The 20780-nt window shown below is 32.4% G+C and overlaps 1 protein-coding gene and 1 long non-coding RNA gene across 2 annotated transcripts; one reads left to right on the forward strand and one right to left on the reverse strand.

Moving 5' to 3' along the window:
- Positions 1 to 223: 223 nt before the first annotated feature.
- On the reverse strand, positions 224 to 5438 carry LOC105321255 (uncharacterized). The gene is made up of 5 exons (XM_011419520.4): positions 5159 to 5438; positions 3090 to 3255; positions 2802 to 2902; positions 1244 to 1345; positions 224 to 1124 (listed from the first exon to the last, which is right to left on the reverse strand). The coding sequence occupies exons 1-5, from the start codon at positions 5214 to 5216 to the stop codon at positions 349 to 351; spliced, it is 1203 nt and encodes a 400-aa protein (XP_011417822.2). The 5' UTR covers positions 5217 to 5438; the 3' UTR covers positions 224 to 348.
- Positions 5439 to 11310: 5872 nt separating this feature from the next.
- LOC117681542 (uncharacterized) lies at positions 11311 to 20744 on the forward strand. The gene is made up of 4 exons (XR_004596186.2): positions 11311 to 11441; positions 11803 to 11924; positions 17429 to 17631; positions 20479 to 20744. It is a non-coding gene; the product is annotated as an uncharacterized lncRNA (long non-coding RNA).
- Positions 20745 to 20780: the final 36 nt, after the last annotated feature.

A 20780-nucleotide genomic window follows, 5' to 3' on the forward strand; every position in this document is an offset into this window, starting at 1 on the left:
TTATAATGATGACAACATCAGATTTAAAGCATTACACCCACTTGTATTTGCTCTCAAAATACACATACTTCGAATTGTCATATCGAATTCTACACGTAAAAAACATAGTTTCATAGTTTAAAAGTGCAAAAGTTGCATTACAATTATAAAAGTACATTAAATTTAGAAGAGAATTGTCATAAATATCATTCATGCTTTTATTTCATTCATCGCGTTCTTTTTCTGTCAAATTCCTGGGATTTTTGTAAAAACAAGTCAAAAATAATATTACAATACATCAATATATTTCAAATAAATAAACAGTCATTCATATATATACATAACTCTTTTAATAAAAACCCAATACGTTTACTCGTCAATGCGATGAAATACTTGTGGTAAAGAATCTAAATATGACTTATTTTGAAAATAATTCGCTCTTTCGGGAACCAGATTTTCTTGCGATTCCTTTTCTTTTCTTTTTCGATTCCTCCTTCTTCCCAAAATGAACACACAACAGGCACACCCTACAATGGCGACAACAAGGTAAACAAAGAGCAGACTACCGGACACGACACCAACAAAAGCATCCTCGTTTAGTCCTAGTCTGTCCAGAGCGGAAATACTTTTTTTGTGATTGGTTGAAGTTTCTTCGTTTGTTTCGTCCGGACGTGACGTTGTTGGTTTTGTTGAGGTGATTGGGTCATAAGGTGCTTCTGCTGTCGTCTGCAATGTCGAAATAGTTGTCGACAATGCTGCTGTTGTTGTTACAGGTGGGTCTGTTGTCTCTAACGTGGTAGTCAAATTTATTCTTGCTATTGTTGTTTCTTTTATTGTTGTAGTTGTAGAAGATAATGCGGTTGTAGTGATTTGTAATGTTGTCGTTGTATCTTTTGTTGTTGTAGTAAAAGATGATGGGGTTGTAGTCATTGGCAGTGTTGTTGTCTCGTCTTTTGTTTCTGTTGTAGTAGAGGACAATGCGGTTGTTATTGGTAATGTTGTCGTTGTCTCGATAGCTGTTGTAGTCTCTACGGCTGTTGTGCCATTAACGCAGTTTGTCGACGATGTATCATGGTTTGCCCTCGTGCACGTGTTATATATTGTAAGTTGTGAACATTCAGGGGTACATTCACAAGACGTCTCAGCTATATGTACAACATAAAATGCTGAGTTAATAAATGCACGCACAACTGTAATTTTGGTACCATGCTTCTACATGTAATACATCATACAATCATATAATAGAAAGCAGTTTTAAAAATACCTCGATAAAGAATGTGTAATTTAGCCTCAGTATTGGTGCAGTAATCACAGACGTCCAAAGGATCATCAGCTGACACATGAGCTCTTTGATTTTTAAATATCCCTTTAAGCAAAATGTAAAGGGAAAAAACTCATTTTTTTTAAATTTGATTTGTAATTAAAGATAAAAGTAAATTTAAACATCTTTCTTATGCGATCATTATTATGGACATATGTTTTATTATTTTTCTTCAGCTATTGAAGAAGGCCGATTTCTTTTGTTTTTTTTGTTGTTTTCGATTTTAACTCGGTTTAAAATGATTGTATTAAAAAAGAATAAATGATCACATTGCATATTAGTGGTAAACTTTGGCTTCTAATAATTTTAATTTGAAATATTTTGAACTCTTCTCTGTATGAAGGCGTTTTTGTAGCATACCATATCATTAAGCCCTTTATTTAAATTTCTCATTGCATAGTATACAAATCTCATAGCATTGCATTGAAATCTCATAGCATATCATTAAAATCGCATACCATTGCAAAGCAAAAATTGTAAAAGAAATGCATGAAATGACTGTACCAGTGACCTTGACCTTGTCCGAATGACCTTGGGCAAGGTCATGACTCTTCCAGGTCATTGGCAATATTTAGGTAAAGTAAGACCTTTCAATGTTTCTCAATAAGAAAAATATGGGCCAAACACGAATTTTGCACTTTTTCTGCTAGTGACCTTGACCCTGCTCAAATGACCTTTAATCAAGGTCATGACACACCCTTAATTCATAAGAAATCGATGTGTGAGCTTCCAATTTTTATCCATAAGAAAGATATGGACCGGACACGAATTTTGAAGACAGGTGGACGGACGGACGGACGGACGGACAAGGTGATTCCTATATACCCCCACCACCACCACCACCACCACCAAACTTCGTTTGGAAGGGGGGTATAATTTAAATACTACAGAAACGGTTGTTCTGAAATGTATGTATATGTATGATAAGTAATTTTTTTGTAAAAAAAAAAAAACAACAACTGAATTTTACCATCTGGTTTTAACGGGGGTCACCTCAAGATATCAAAATGCTCCAAAGTTCGCTCTATATCTACGGTATTACAGATGTAGATTGGTACAATGGATTCATTTAATAAATATGAAAAATAACTCTTAGGATAGCATTATTTTCAAGGTATACACCTTTTCCTTTTTGTTACGTTTTATAACGTACTCCTACATGTACAAAGTTTATTTTTATAAAAACGTCAAAAAGCCAAACGACTCACCTACCAAATAGCAGAAAAATCGTTTAGATGATAATTTTTTCTTTAAAAATGTAAACATTTTTTCAGCATTTTGTTTATTATGTTCAATTTCAAAAATGGCTTCGAACCAATTTTTTCATAGATATAAATTCACTGTATTTTCGAAAATAGCGCAAAAACATGCGCCATGAAATTAAAACTCGGCCACCTTAATTTCTATTCTTTTCTGGGGGAGTCTTCTGAAAAATGTAAACAGAAATCAATATAACTTGCATTCGACAATGAAACCCTAACATATTAAACGGTAATCTTACCTGTCATTGGATAAAAATAGTAAAGAGTGGATTTCACTCTTTTATATAGCCAACATTTATATAGGAACTTTTCACCGGTGTCAGTTGTAACTTTATTAATCCTGTCAATTGATACATGTAATAAAAATCATAAAATGTAACAAGCAGAATAGCCAACATTATCAATACATTCTATGTATTACATGTATGTACGGTTACATTTAAGCTGAACTGTCTAGTTAATTAGTTTGTGTTTACGGGAATGTAAGCTATTTTCTAATATTATTGGTAAAATGATTCAAAGTTTACCTTTGGAAAGACATAAAATTTCCTGTCAGTGAAACTAAGTTCCATTGAATACCATTCTCCACCATATTTTTCGCGTAGAAAATAATAAAGCCATTGCCCTCCTCGCTATTGTATTTCCAATTCGAGTCACGGAGATCGGTTGGCAACTCTTGTGATGATACTGCAGCTGCAACATACAGTAAAATACTATAAGGGTGCAACTTGTTAACATTGCTAATCTTACCAAGTGAATTTAAGTTTCAATTTTCCACTAGATTCGGACCTGCATTTATACCAAACAATGTATATTGAACACTACTTTCATGTTATATCAAATAGACCGTTATGACATATATGTATTTTAACATATTCATATATTTACTCAATCCATTCCTTGTCATCATATTGCTACAAATGTACTATATATGCAAATAATTTATCAACATGAATATTTTATTAAAATTAAATCAATACAATACAGTATATTAACTTAATTCCAATCAGGGAAGAAACCATGCATTTAGTTGTTTTTGTTTACTAAGCTAATGGTAATTTTCTTTCGAAAAAGCAAAATGTTGAAACATTTCAATTTCATAGGAATGGTATTATTTTGTACAGTAATTATAAAATGCATGCGCCTTTTCAAAACTTTTAAAAATGACAATTATGTCTTTAAAAAAAAGAGAAGTATTTAACAACTACAACCACGCGTTGCGTCTCTGCAGGAGATCAAATCTAGAATGTCTTAATAAAAATCTTGATGTGCTAATAAACACTATTTGTAAGGCTTTCATACTATAGTCGAAAGGCAAACGCAAAACAATTTCATAATGCGATGGACATGACAAGTTAATTGTCGTACTAGGCTACAAAAGTAGTTAGCGGGGAAGGTATTGCAATAATGAGGCGTCGTCTCGTCTTAATTGTCTTGGGATGGATTATGCAGGATTATTTAAATCAATCAGCACTGCAATTATTACGTAAATGTGGGTCAATTTATAGAAAAAAGATCGATGTAGGTAGAAAGGATTTGTATAGTAGAAGAATGGGTCGCGAAAGGAATTCGCATGATCATGAGTTGACAAATGAAAACATTTTATATACATTTCATAAATGAAGCCCCATTTGTGTCATTACGAGTGTATTTGTAAGAAGGTGCTTTTAAATTGATATATTACATAGCTGCAATTATCTTCGGTTTAAAAGGGAGGGGTGGTCGGTATTTATTTTATTTTATTTTTCATTATATTTTTGTACATTGTTAGTCTTAATCATGCATTAAATAATTTACATTGTGTGTGTGTATATATATATATATATATATATATATATATATATATATATATATATATATATATATATATAAAATCAAAAAAAGAAAAAGAAAATGACGTTACTAACTAAAGACGTTACTCTTTTTGGATTATATATATATATATATATATATATATATATATATATATATATATATATATATATATATATATATATATATATATATATATATATATATATATATATATATATATAAACAGGAATCAAATAGAATTAGAATGATAAAACTTATTAAAAAGGGGAGAACGGTTTTTATTTGAATATTCCATTAGTTAAAAAAAGTCTTTAGTAGTAAAAACATGAGAAATGGGTCAAAATACTCCTTTGTATATTCATTGTATAATAATATATACAGACTTCTAAACGTTAGTTAACAATATTACACATCGGACGATGTAGGCCAAGGATATGCGAATGAACGATATAAAAATGTGTAAATCAATGCAAATAGGGTTACTACAAAGGATAAATAATGTTGAACAGGCTGATAAGCATCAGATGTTGTCATAAAGCAAGCAAATAAAAATGACTATCACAGATATAAATCAAGAAAATAGCTGTCTAATAAAAGAACATCGTTTAAAAAAGCTACGAATGGAGACGTTTAAAAAAAAGTGCTAAATGATGATGATGAAAAAAACTATTGTATCATTATTTAAAGATATTGTTAAACCTTAAGATGCTTTTAAAGTAATGAAACACAATTAAATAAACGTCACATGAAAAAATGATTGGTCACGTTGTGCAAGACTTACCAAAATTCCAAACAGCCAAAGAATACAACAAAATAAGGTTGAAAAAAGTGGTCAACATTACAGACGGTTGGCAATAAAACTCTTCACATGTCCTCTCAGAACTTGTATCAATATCCAACCATTCTTGTCCGGAATGAAATGTGGCTGTCCTCTACAGTATTCTCAAACCAGCTTATTATACATGTAGTACGGTACAAACGAAACTTTATAAGAGGTGTTCGACCCTTTTTATAGTTTGGGACACCTGATGTTTTGTTAAATTAACACCGAGAGTAGTAATGAAAATGATTTTCGTTGTTCGCCGTATTTCATACTAAAATTACATGGATCACGACGCCACTTTAACGACTTATATCCGTGTCAAATTGCTGTAATGGTCTCAAAAAAGGCTTAGGGATTGCATTTCCTTACGGGTTGAAACAGTAAATGGAGAGCTGACAACTCGATTATCATTACGGGTAGAAATGCGAATAGCACGTTGAATAATCATTCTCTATAAATTCTAAAGAGAATTTCTGCCACGATACAGTACTACTATTTTTTTAGACTTTAAAAAACGTACAGCGTATTTTTGATTACAAATTCGTGTATCGGAAAATAATCTAGGTTAATATAATATCTTCTATTTAACTTATGACAGTATGATTGTAGTAAGTATTTTCTCCTTTATTTCTAAAGAAAACAAATTGTTTATTTGAAATTTTCGACAAAATACTTCAACCAAATTGCATATGTATGAATCATTATGCATTTCCTCTACTCCTGTAAAGAACTCTTTCACTTGCCGCACATAGAAGTAAGAGCAAGACCGCAACCGAAAAAATAGATTTTTCAAAATATCCTTTAATTAGTTATATATAAACAAGCATTATGAGAGTATTGCATAAGCAATACACGTCCCCTACCGGTTTGTGGAAATTGTGAAAACAATGCACTGTTATGCAGAATATTGAACCCGAACATTAAAAAATTGGAATATAAAAAATTAATTTTCTCAAAAATATGTGTCAACCAGACGCTACAAAAGTGTAAACTTGATCTGTAGTTTGACATTTTGAAGCTGTTCAGCAAATTTCATACTCAAACGCAGAAAGAAATCAAAGTACTGAAGTACTGACGGGAGTTGATTTTATCGATTATCATTTATTCAAAATCAACGATATGTGATTTTGCATGACAAGAAGTATTAGTAATCGAAATATTTCTGAGAAATTTTATGGATCCGGGCAAGATTGAACTCTTGTCTTCTTCAACCAAACACTCGGTTATCTCCGTTTATCTCCGACAAGGCCGACAAAACACAGAGTTTTGTCGGATATTAACGGAGACAGCCAAGCGTCTGGTTGAACGAGACTACATTGAACTCTAGCGTAGGAATACATACGACTTCAAAAAATATCTAAACTGTTTGTACAATTTAAAATCTTACTATTTTCATGGTATTAATAAATAAGTTTTCTTGAAAAACAATGCTTCAGAATACATAGCATCGAATTTATCGATTATTTTCAAGAACTAAGTGTTGTCAGCGGTATTGATTTGTGCATAAGTCCAAACACTGTTTCACTTTCACTTTGCTCGGGTAAGTGCATAGGAGAGTTGATTAAAATCAACTCCGAAAAAAGAGTGGAAAACTGAAGTGGGACAGACAGACGGACGGACAGACGGACGGACTGACGGACTGACGGACGCAGAGGAAAGCTATAGTCCCCTCCGGTGAAAACCGGTAGGGGACTAATAAATAGGAGAAATTCGGATTGAGCAAGTTGGTAAAACTTTCCGATCCTACCGATTTTCTCATCTTATAAACCCTTCAGGTATCACGTGACTAGCTGAGAACCGAATGGGATGCGTACATGAAACCAGGCCCCGGGGCCATAAAAGTTAGACAAGCTCACTTTTGCTATCAGTCTCACTTTATATTCGTTGTGGAAAAGTGAGACTGAGATCAAAAGTGAGCTCATCTAGGTTTTTTGGCCCCGGGGCCAGAGGTCAGCACAATGCTACCACAGGGAACCGTAGGGGTATTTTTTATTTTGATCATAGCTTCGCTTCAATGTGAATATAATGCTATTTCCTTGATAGGCGTTTTAAACAAGCTAAAAACGATATACTTTAATATGTAATTTTTAATATTATTAAAACTGTTATCCATATTCAAGTTTATTGATTTAAAACATGTATGGTTTTCCTAAAATTAACATTAATTTTTTAGAACATACTTTGACCATTAGTCTTAGTTAATCAAACTCAACAACATATCCACTCTCTATTCGGATTAAGTTGGAGGAATGTACAATCACATATGTAAACCTTAAAGGGGCATGGTCACGATTTTGGTCAAAAATTATTTTTCCGATTTTAATGTTTATAATGCTTCAGTAAGGCATTTTTATTAAGCAACCAAAATTAAAGTGTTATATGTTGAGTTATAAGCGAGTTACAGAGCTTACAATTCTTTGCTATGTAAACAAAGCTTTTGTTTACATTTTGAACGTTGAAGTGAAAACTCCAGTTTTAGACCGAAAATGAATGTGGTAAACGTAAACACCTGTTTATTTATGCTTAAATTGAACAAGAAGGCGGAAAAATCAGCTAGAAAAAGAACTTTTACCGGTATATTGAACTAATGTAAACAAAAACAGGGCACGAGCCTTGTTTACATGATAAATAATTGCGAGCCCTGTATCTTGCTTATAACTGCACTACTGACTTCAATCTCACTGTTCATTTCCTTATTTTCAAGTAAATAAGTAAATGCATTTTTTAAAAAGTGGGAACCCCCCCCCCCCTACCGGTGCCACGTGTCTGACTTTAAAACGTATGCAGTTAAATGTATAAAGGAGCATAATGATATTGTTAACATGTTTTTTTTTGTTACATGTAAATTACATTTTTGTAACGAAATTTAGCCTTTTTTACAGATCCGTAGGTGAAGAACCTAATGAGTTTGACGAAGCCAGTGCCATTTAAAGACTGGACAGTTTGAACGTATACTGTTTATTTTATGAATCTAATTTTGTAATTTTCTCAATAACACATTTATCAGATAGGATGCAAATTACTAGCATTGTGAATTCGATATTCTCACATGGTGCGATTTGTTTTTCAGAGCACATTCAATGCAGAGGCGTTAGAAATTAAGATGGCAAATTACGAGAAATCAAACAAAAGAAAGAACAAATGGAGGCTGTTCACGTGGAATTGAAGGTAAGCCACTACTATAATAAGTTTTCTCCCCCATACCTCCAAAAATCGTCATTTTACGAATTTGGAAAATCATAACATCTACAATTATTTCACGCCCATAAATGCTTTTCAGGCCAAGCATTTGTCAAAGAAGAGTGTTGACTTGGATGGAGTGAAGGTATATCATACAAAATAATTCATAATTGCCTCATGAATGTAGATTCTGATTTTAATGCAGCATTGTTTTTTTTTGAAAAGTTAAAAACCGTCATTGATTAGAAAGGTACATAAGAAAAAAATCTTTCTTTCAGAAATACTTGAGTGAAATCATTCAAAAGGCCCGGGAAAAGTTGCTGAATGAGGCAACAGCATTGCACGTAATCCATGCATTTAGTTGTAATTAAAAAATTTACATCAAGGAATCGCTTAAGATCTTTTATCTTTTGAGTTAATATGGAAGTCCTATCATGTTTATTGTTGACAGTTCCTACAATGTAGATCTACAGAAACATTGGTAAACATAATTAGAAAGAATTGTTCTTATAAACATCACATCAAAAGACAAATGTTGACACTTAGGAAATTAAGGTAGGTTACCCCCCCCCCCCCAAAAAAAATTATTTAGATATATGTTGGAGAAATGAAAGCGTGCTGCAGAAGGATGCATCTCTGAAGGTAAATATCTGTGTAAACAAATTCAAAATTCTTTTAAACTTTTCTATGCATTGTAATTTTGCATATTACATAATATGTGCTGTTGATACTTGTAGTCTCTCCAAGGTCCTCAAGATCCCGAATCCCTGAAGAAAGATGGAATAGGTGATATAGACATGGACAACAGAATAAGGGCACTGAAAGCAGTGCGCCAGCCGCTACTGGTAAAAATTAAATCAATGTGGATTTATAAGATAATTGTTTACGGATGTATATTTTCCTCCACGAAAATTGTGTTTAATTTTCGAAGTTTTATGGAAAATGGATAGCGTAAAAATAATTCACTTTGCTACGGTTTCTGTGATCAAAAGTAATGTTTAAATTAATAAGAGGAGCGAATACAAATTGTACTGTAGCCATTATCTTTCCAGTGTTCATTCAACTCAGAGAAAAGAAAATTGATTGTGGACAAGTATGAAAACATGATGGAACAAATGGAGGCTGTTCATGCCGAATTCAAGGTGCTCTATATTTCTATATTTATAAAACACCATTCGCAGATGTAGATATACCAAATATTAATACCTCTGAAGAAAATATTGGTGGTGGATCATTCAGTAGATCGTGTGGTATATACAGCCTCATCAATCATTGGATTATTAAATGAAGGTCATTCTTAACTTAAAAAAACATAATCTTAATTGGATGTATTTTCTTTCTTTACATTTTCAGACTCCTTCCAAAGAGAAGATTCCTTCTTCAGGCCGACGATTTCTCAGATTCCTCGGATTTCGATAAATTCAGACACTCTACCCAAATGTAGTGCTGGAAGAACCGTCTCATTGGACTTGATGCTGTTAACTTTATTTAAATGAATTTAAAAGTTATTGTTTATTGGGAATTATCAATTAAATATATATTTTCATATTATATGAACTATTTCAAATATATTTTTCGTGTCGTACAAAAACAAAATCAAGCTCTAAAATTCTATTTTAGCATTGCAAACTTCGCTTTATTTCCATTCTATTCAGCAAAAAAAATTAAATAGCGTAATTTTTGGAAAAATTAATTTCAAGATCACGCATAATTTTAAATTTATTTCTATGTACAGTATTTTGTTGAGATCATAAACTTCTTAGTTCGAATTCCTATCAATTAACGACTCCTTACCTATAGAAGGGGAGCGAGTTCAACATAGAATTGTACAGAAAAAAATCTTCAAACATTCAGGTCATGTTATGCGGTTCTTTGATCGATTTGTAAAATTTTTTTGAAAATATTTATCGAAAACGAAAAGCAGCTGTAACTTGATACATGTATTTCTTTTCATATATTACATGGACATTAGTTAAGCAGACGGTGTTAATTCAAACACTTTCACAGCGTATACAGTACGACTTCAACATGTCGGGACCTATCTCCTAATTGGCATGTAAAGGCCTGCTTGGGATATAATACCTCAAATAAAATATAAATTTGAAGTGCAAAAATTTTCGATTTTGTAATTTTTAAAACAAATCCGCAGAAATTCATATCAAATGCAACATCTTTTGGTTAGTAATTATTCTTGAATAATATAACTTGACAGATTGATCCCCAAGAAGTGTTGGATATACTGATGGATATAATCTCTGCTACATTAAGTTTTTAAAAAAATTGTTACCAAAAGTTGTTGTGAATTTCATCTAATTCAAATTTGGCATGGTACATCTGTCGATATTAATGTGGATTAAATTACATTATAATTAAAATAGTTTTTCCGTTTTAAAAATTTCAAATTTTGCAATATAAAAACCAAAAAATAATTTTTAACAAATTTTGGAAAGGTAAAAATTTTAAAACCTCCAGCGGGATTCGAAGTCATGACTAACAGGTTCCTAGTGAACCCGCTAACCCACAGCGCTACGCTACTAGATGTCCATTTTGGGTAAGAAACATTTTATAAAATTATTCTTAATTTTTTCGTTTTTGTTTTTCTCGATGAATAGTATGTCACTAAATGGAGGTGTCCCATACCACCTAAATTTGACTTATTCTTGCAAAAAAAAAAAAAATAGAAAAATATTTTTTGCACTATAAATACTTTATAGCATTTCGGATATTCCACACAGGTTATTATATCCCATTTGGGATATTGGTTCCAACTTGTTCAAGAATGATCTTTAAAAACGTTTTGGTACGGTTTTTAAAACGGTAACACATGTTCTAAGCGAAAACCATTGACTTCGTGGTCAGTAGTTGATTGCCCAATATGTGTATCCATGATGATCGCTCACTGTCCGGTCGATCTGATTGTCCACGTGACCAAGAGCAAGGGTCACGCATTGTTCTGAGCAGTCTTCGAAAGCAGCGGACGTCAATAAATCATGCACGGTCTAAAAGAACAGGTTCCTGTCTGAAAATTTGCCTTCATTAAAATTTTTGCTGGTTTCAAAAGGTACGTAGAAATTCAATTATTTATGCAGTATCTGAACGCTAGATATATATAGCTCGTTTGATGATTTGTTTCAGTCTTTAACACTCCAACCAACAAACACTTTTGATATTTTGATTTCTATTGGTACACATACCTGTATTTATGCTAGAATTTATGGAACAGGTCTGGAAGTAATACATCTAAATTTATTTGCAACAGAACATGAGCGGAATATCTGTTTTAGGGGAAGGGGGGGGGGGGTCCGGATCCCCCTAACACTCTCTTCTAGATCCACTGTGACACATGCAGCTACATGTATCATGACAATGAATGCACTCAATGAAAATTCTTTTATCCACATTGGCTTCCTTTTACATTACAGTTGAAGAAATCCCCGCATGTGTTGAAAACGACAATGACGGAACGAAGCTATAGGAAATGCCTTGACATGGTCCGCTGAGGGATTAAAATATCACTACGACTCTCATATCTTCAATTATTATAGTAAGTTGCACTGCTATTTAAGTAGCTATTTTATTAATCAAATTCCTAACATAAGATGGGAATAAGGAGCTTGGGCAAGGGCAATCGTTCATTTTCTTGATAAAATTGATCTATATCAAGAAAGATGAATTTTGAATTAACTGCCCCATTTCAATCCTGAATTAAGATTTTGATATTAAATTGGCAAAGTATAGTTTGGTTGTTTACCTGTAAAGATTCGGGAAAGTTTTGTCACCTTCTCATCCTAATTTTCAAAACCGATGACTATATGCCTAAAAATTATTCAACAATTATCGAAAATGATTTTGTTGGTGATTCAAACATGTATATGTACGTCAGCGGGTTACAATTTTTTTTGCAAATATCATTACATCTAGAGCCCGAATGTATCAACAAAGAAAGCATTGTATTGTTTTTTATATTTTATACATTTCGAGAAACCAATGATAATTACGTTAAATCCACTTCTATTTCTTAATTGCTAGGGGACCAACTCCATCTGAATTCAAATTCTAATTTTCAAAAAAATTATATTTGCTACGAGAAAAAGTGTGCCACCCCCCCCCCCCCCCCCCGATGATACGGTCGGTATTGTGCATTAGAAAATAAAAAAACACGATTTCCTCATGCATGGGAGTTTAAGTCTGACGTCATTTCGTGCAGTCCGTAATTTTGAAAGTTGCAAGTATTGATCGATCGGTAAACTGGTTAGAACTGGATCCTATAGATTTCGGTCCTGTCAGTTTCGATAGTCTAGAGATATACCACTCCTGAATATCAGTGTATCAAGAATTTCTTGAGAATTATATCATTGAAATATGTTGACAAAACATACTTAGAAAATACAAAGATATGGGGGGGGGGGGGGGGGTCAGTATTCATCCCTCTGAGTTATGGCCCATTTAATTTGACCTTTTTGTACCTAAAATGCCAAAATGTACCTAAAATGATTAGGATTTGTTGTCAGTATTTTTGATTAAGCAAACATATTTCTTCAAATATTGTTTTTAATAATGCACAATGGTCACACTGAATAGAGGGATTATTAGAGGGAAAACATGTACGAAGCTGCATAATCTTTTTTGGTCACCTTTTTTACACTTAAAGTAGACAATTTCTATAATAGTTAAAATTTGATTTTGAATTAAAACTTTTTAATTATCGAGAATTTTATGAGATTTATCTAGTTTGCCTAGATATGTAGTCAGTATCATTTTGACGTTATAAAACATGGGGGGTCAGTGATGTCAAATTTTAGATATAAGGCTTCAAAGGTAAATTTCTCCAAAACTTTAGCTAAAAGGTTCAGACATTTTATATACATTTGCATTATTTTATGCTAAGGGTCTATTACTCTCCAAAATTTAATTTTGTACATGTCACACAGAACCTATAAAATATGTTACAAATCTACTTAATGTTAAAATTGTGAATAATAAATAAAGTATAATGAAAACAAAATTAAATTGAAAAATTCATAAAAATTGCTTATTTCTGTCATTTTCGTTTAAAAATCTTCCGCACCAAAAAAAAAAAAAGTTCTCCAAAAACTTGTTTGTTTTCTTGAATTCAAATGGATTTTCTTTATGAGTATTATGTAATTATGAAATATTAGTCTTTCTGTGATGATTAAATAAATAAAATCATATCCATTTTAAATATAATGATCATCTGCGCAATGAAATCAAAACGTGAGGATTGAGATACCAGTAGAGCTCAACACCCCCCCCCCCAATTCTCTAGCAAAAGTTAGACTAACCATTACCAAAACCAATTTTTTTTTTTGCTTTCAAGATTTCTGATAAGTCTAGCCCCCCCCCCCCCCCTCCAACTTTTAGAATTTACTTCCGACCCCAGTTATGATAGAGATTTGATCACACATCATGTGCTTTTATATGTAGCTCCTATTAAAGTTCGGGTATATTTGAAAAGCCAATAAAAAATGTCAATCTTTAATTGATGTTCTGGTTTTAACTAGCTGCAGCTCTGTAGCTCCCGGTGCATGTGGAAATAAAGTTAGGTTATTTTCTCCTTCACTTTGTTCATCCGCAAATTAAACATTTCTTTTCTATAGAAATTTATAACAAAAACTCATTACAAATGCAACAATTTATTATAGACATGAGTCATGTACTCAGCTTTAATTATAAATACATATCACGCGTTTATCTTCTTCCTGGTCTTCTGTAAGACAGTATACAAATTAAATATTTTTTTAATTAAGGATTCTCCACATCTTGATGACGTCTGTCTATTGAAGTTTTCTACAAAATAAAGAATCTGAACCAATATTAATTTCGATTTACCCTGAGTTATGTTCTTCAATATCGGACATATTGAAAGCTGAATACGAACTCGAATGAGCACATGTAAGATACACCTGTTTAAATACCTGTGACATATAACACGCATATCCATCCGCATTATTTAAATCCGACGCCTAACACTAGAAAACATATCGAACACCCTTACAAAATACAGTACCAATCAGACCCAACCTAACACCAGAGTAAACCCCAACTAAACCCCGGGTTTACTTTTTGGGTTTACTTGGGGTTTACTCTGGGTTTACATTTTGAAATTTTGGGTCCACTCGGGGTTTACTTTGAAATTGCTTTTGAGGTCAACTGTATGCACTGAAGTGTGAAGCAGACAAGTATTTTATCTTATCATCCTACTGCCTGTAATTCCTACCCTTTGTATATTCCGAATACACAGTTAGCGTCTGCTTTCAGGGGTTTACTCTCTGTGTCCACTCTGGGTTTACTCTGGGTCCACTCTAGTAAACCCGAAGTAAACCCAGAGTAAACCCAGAAAGTAAACCCAGGGTTTAGTTGGGGTTTACTTTCTGTTAGGTTGGGTCTGATCGGTACTGTAGTTCCATATGCTAACGAAAAGAAATTAAAATATACATGTACGACCTGGGAGAGCAGGGGCTAATGAGGATGTGCAGCCATCTTGACGATAAAAATGTAAACATTTCTTGAACTGGCTGGTTTCTGCGCAAATCTCATTAAATTTAATTATCAAGAGGTATCAAAATTGAGTAATGATATTTTGATTTGAACATATTTAATTATGCAAATATTTATGTAAATAAATGGATTAGGCAGCAGGCAATTATACCTATGTAAGCCTTCTCCAAGGTGCAGGGTGATACTGATACATATAACGTGCAAGATAGAAATGACAAATTAAATTATACACTTTTTAAGATAGTATGATGTAGCGTATAAATATATATTTAGACTGAGAAAAAGGGTTGGCAAAAACTGGTTTGAGGAAAAAAGAAAGAAGAAAAAAATGATAAAAACTAAAAAAAAAAAAATTGAGTAATGTAACTAAAGGAGAAATTGATATTTTCTTATGCATACACATGTATAAATTTACATTTTCCAGCGTCTTTTATTTTTTAGATCAACTATAAATCGATTTTTTAATGTATAGCCCAATTCAGTTCTTTTATGACTTTTCTAATATTTAATCGTATAATTACTGAAAATTATATAAGTACAAATATTTAAGCATTAAATCATTATCTTTTTAAGGATACAGTCTCTAACTTCTTGCCTTGTCTGCAAATGTGATTTATACCTTAAAAATCCTTTTTCATCCTATGGGTAAGTTCATATAAATGGAATAGCCACTGTAACAGCCACCAGCATGAAGTTTGATTTTAGCTTGTGGTGTTTTAAAAGTTTACAGCGTTCAGCGTTTGTGACGTCATAGTTAAACTAATTATTTTAACTATTATTAACATCCCTGTGCGTGTTACTGATAGAATCATTCATTATTACTCGTGTGGGATAGTGAAATCCCCCCCGAGGCCAAAATGCACGGTCTAGGACTCCGCAGTCTCGTCCTAGACCAAGAATCTTGTCCCCTCGCTGGAATTTCACTATCACTGAGTATACAAGCCATTCTACTACAGTTATTGCCGAGATCAAAGAGATGCCGCGGACATTATTCTCCAATATATCACGAACGTCATCAGTAAATTATGAGATCAGAAATACCTATTTGTCTCGCACTGATCATGAAAGTACAAATTCAAACCGTAATTATTTTTAAAACCATGTCAATTTCACGTGTTAGTTCCAGTCAAAAGGATGTGTATTGCCTCAAATGTTTATTTTTAAGAGATCAATGCGGCTGTTCCTAGGACCTCCCTAACACATTTTCACTGCATGTTTTTACATAAAATATATCACGTGTAGTAGTAATAATCGTATTAAATTGCCCTTAAAATATTAGGAACATGATTCAAAGATATTTTATAAATAAGTGAAGAGTATTAAACATCCAAAGAAAACGTCTGTCGTCTGCATGCGATTCCTTTGATCGATACACATGTAAACATTACTAACAAAACCGTTGGGGTTACACGGAACAGCCGTCAAAATGACCTAGATCGTTTCTCTATAGAAGAAACGATCTGTAGAAATACTGGGCTGTTAGTAGAATAGAAATAAAGTTCTTGTTATCGTGAATATTGCAGGATAACCTCCTCGGTCTCGAAATGTTGTTTGAAATATAAAAGCCTCGGCTTTTATATTTCAAAACAACATTTCTCGACCTCGGAGGTTATTCTACAGCATTCACGAAAACTCGTACTTTATTTCTTAAATAAATTATATTTTATTAACAGTCGAACAAGGACTTTTCATTGCTTAAACTGGGGGATATGTAAGGGCTTCTACGCCCTTGTCCTTTGTACACTCCAGAATGACAGTTAATTAAATGCATATATGAGACTTCTCGACAAGTTTGTGTATGGGCTATGGTACTCAGGCCTATTGGCCTTTTAATTTTGAATGCCGTCGGTTCTACATGTATTACACACCAAGCAGACAAATTGAATACCACGCGTTAGCGTTAGTAACTTCGTCAGTTACATGATGCTATCCATTCTATAATAACATGAAATTCATCGCCAATTCTGTTACAATTACAAAGTACAATTATAACGCTAACTTCTTTCAACATTACCCTTTCCTACTTAAAAAAAAACAATTGATAATTAAATAAATAAACAAATGAATATATATGAATGAATAATCATTTTGCTCAAAATGGAAGAATATAACTGTTTCTGTATCAACACACACTATATAATATACTATCTAGGGAAAGTGTTTTTAAATTGGTCACGTAAACACCACATAGATTTGCAGCTAAAATTCTGTTTCAGATTAATGTATGTACTGAAATTCAAGCATTCTTTTTCATGTGAACTGTGAAAGGGGTTTTAATATCTTAGGGTTGTATATTTGTTAATCCTGTTTACGAGCTAGATGTAACCAGTAACATTGTTTTTTTCTGTTTTATGCTGGTTTGGGTGTACATGTGGAAGCTGACGCGAGTTATGTATAAAAGTATTTATTTTTGCAATGATTGGTACCTTCATAGGAGGTATTAAACACACAAGAACGCTTTTCACTACGTAAATTTTCTATATTTAAAAATTTGGGGAAAAATTTTTTCTTCATTATTTTTTTTTCCAGGGGAACCATGTAGTTTCAGCAAAGAAAAATGTTGAATAAAGGAAGACAACCACCACTTCTAACTTCTTCTTCATCATCATCATCATCATCATGATCATCATCTTCAGCAGCAGCAGCAGCAGCAGTAGTAGTAGCAGCAGCAGAAGCAGCACAAACAGCAGTTTCAACGTCAATGTCTTGCAGCATGGTTGTCTTTTGTACATGTAAGTGTGTTTGATTATAGAATATCATAACGCATGACGAATGTGTAAATATGCATTCTATATATAGACTGTCCCTGGTTACTTTTTAAATACCGATCATCTTGAACATGCATGCGTATTAGTTAAGAACAACTGAAGTTACAATAACTCCAAAGGTTCTTCATTTATTCTTACCCGAAAAATTGACAAAAAGGAAAACCATTTTCTTGTGTAAATTCGTCTGAACCTTTTTTGAACACTAGGCTTCATTTTTCAGTAAAGCATCTGGGTTCCTTGAATGTAGAAGTGCAGTGCAAGTTCCAGTAGATCAACTATTTTTACCTTTTTTGCAAAACATTATTATGATTTGATAATTCTTTTAAAAATCGTGATGTAGACCCGTTACGCATGTTCAATACTTTGATTTAAGTAGTAGTATATGCGTTTCAAAACCACCAAATGGTGTCAATTTTAGAACTTCTATGCCCTTTATTTAACAAAGTGGGTCAGTGCCTCATATTTTTGCCTTGTCTTATTAAGTTTTAATGGAGAACGAACCAAATTCAATAAACACAAACGTGGAGTGATGACACACTATACACTCAAAATATTATTTTGTATCCCAAAAATTGGACTTTTAGAAAAATAATACAAGTCCGTAAATTCATGGCCAAAATCACATATAGTATCGAAATATCGCACTTTTTGTGGAAGAAATGGTTCATTGGTTAGAGCACCAGGCCTTAGGTAACGTTAGAGGGCTAAATGTTTTAGTTTGAGGAGTGCTGAGCCACCAAACATCGGTGCAATTATTGTTTTCTTTCAGTTTGTAAAAAAACAAACAAACCGAATTTCATTAAAAAGTGTGCTTGTGCAAACTTGTACTATAATATCATCAAAAAGATTTACATAAAAAAGATAAATTTGAACTTGTATTTCACAATCAAACAAATTGGCAGTTTTGCCATCTTATTCCCTCATCTTCATTAAGATGCCAGGCTACAAATGAGGATTTTAAGGTACTTCACCACACCGAGACTTATACTTTTTAAGACACTACGTCACAAGATGGGGATTTAAATGTTTTGTTAACCTGTTTGTACCAATCGATTCAGATGTATATCGTCATGATAGCTCAGTGGTTAAAGTATTAGGCTTGTGAACCGCAGGTCATGAGTTTGAATCCACCTGGGGCTTTTGTTTATGTTTACTGAATGAAATTTTCGAAAATCCAATTTTTATCTAAAATTGCAAATTGTTTCACCTATTTGATATATATACTTCTTATCCGTCATGCTTTCTGTCATAATCAAGTAATTTTCTGCTGATTTGAGAAACTATTTCAAGGGGTAGTGAGGCACCTTAAAGATTGACGGATTTTTTTCTTTCGGTTTGTGAAGATGTTTTGGTAGGTATGTCTCTCCTCTCTCCACTTTCAAACTGAGGCTACATGTCTGAGTTGTAATTTCTTTTACGAATCATAGTGTATGGATGATTCATGTAGAGTCTCATAGAATAAACCAAAATTTAAGGCGGTTCATGCATGACTGAGGCGAGTTCATCTAAACTACACTAAGGGGAAACAAGATGTTGCATTGTGAAATTATTTGTCAATGATTTTTAACACGTCAACATTAAGATGGAATTAATTCGCAAATTTTATTCAGTAATTTTTAAAAATAAAAATAAATTTTAAGGTAATTCCATACTCGTAAAATTCTCTGAGGAAAGTTGAAAAACTGATGAACTGATTTCAACTTAATAGACTTAAATGTCATCAATTGTTAGAAAAAATATACATGTCATCACACTTTTAAAGATGCCAGATAAACATAAACTAAAGCATATTTTTGCATCAGAAAACTGTATTTCTTTGGTTAAAAGTAAAATCTTGTAGGCAGAAATTTGTTTTTCTTGTTTAATTTTAATGTCAACTTTATCAGAAAACTAAAATTACAAAAATATTTTAAAATTAATCGTTGGAATAAGAAAAACTATAGCATTTAAACATACAACTGAGAGAAAAGTAAGAAAAAGAGTTATTTCCCCTTTGCATAGATAAGATGTATAAAAATTTGGAAATTTAGGATAAAATTAAGTGCTAAAATATCTTGAACCTACCAATAGTTCTAATTACATCCATGTGATTATATTCACATAAAATAAATTAAACTACCTTGCACAATTTTTAAAGAATTCAAAGTTTTACAAAAAAGTGTGACATCACAGAACACTGGAATTACTTTAAAAAATAGTTTTTATCATTGCTTTTTTTTACATTACATATCATCAATTTACGAAAATATTGATAAAATCTACACTTAGAATAGAATTTTAATTTCTTAATATAAGCATGTTCATGGCAACTTTCTTGGTATTCAACAAGTATAATACAATTAGAATCACTCCCACCCCTATTTTTGGGATTATGACTTTTTGTGACCACGTCAGTTTTGAAATAACAAAAAAGTTATGCATTCTTCGGATTTATTAATCTACACAAACAGAATAATAATAAAAGTATATGACTATATGACTAGTATATAACTTTATTGACCACTTATAATTTTGGGCATTTACATTTCTAAAATTAAAACTGTTAAATTTCCCAAAACTAACGTACCTTTTTAGAGTAGTAAATGAAAACGCAAAACCATGGAGCTTAACATAGTTCCTACCTTACACAAATTTTATTTTTCAATTCCACAATAAAAAAAAAATTGCAAAGCTAGGATAAGGATAAATTCTACTCTGATTTTCCTTTGAGTCATATTGAATAGTAGATCAGTAAATTTGATTTTCTCAATAAGTTAGTACTTAACAAAGGAATTGTACATATCTGATTGCTTATGTACATTACAATTGTAGCTACGAAAGAGAACCGGGAGTTAGAACCTTTGATGAAGCATCAAGAAAAACCAGTACAAAGGATTCATCCTTAGGAATTTAATTCATGAAACTCTTCAAAGGAACTCATTAAGAGATGTCTTGGGTTTAAATTCTGGAAAATATATTAAGATTGACAATAGAGCTGAGAAATATTTTGTGCTTGGCGTAAAAGACTCTACTTTATCTAATGACACAAGTTTTTGTGGACTTACATATTTACATGTTTGACGTTATATTAAAAAAGTTATGTGGTTTTTGTTATCTTTGAGAGAAGAAGTGAG

Source organism: Magallana gigas, chromosome 2 (assembly GCF_963853765.1).
Source record: "Magallana gigas chromosome 2, xbMagGiga1.1, whole genome shotgun sequence".
NCBI lineage: Eukaryota > Metazoa > Mollusca > Bivalvia > Ostreida > Ostreidae > Magallana > Magallana gigas.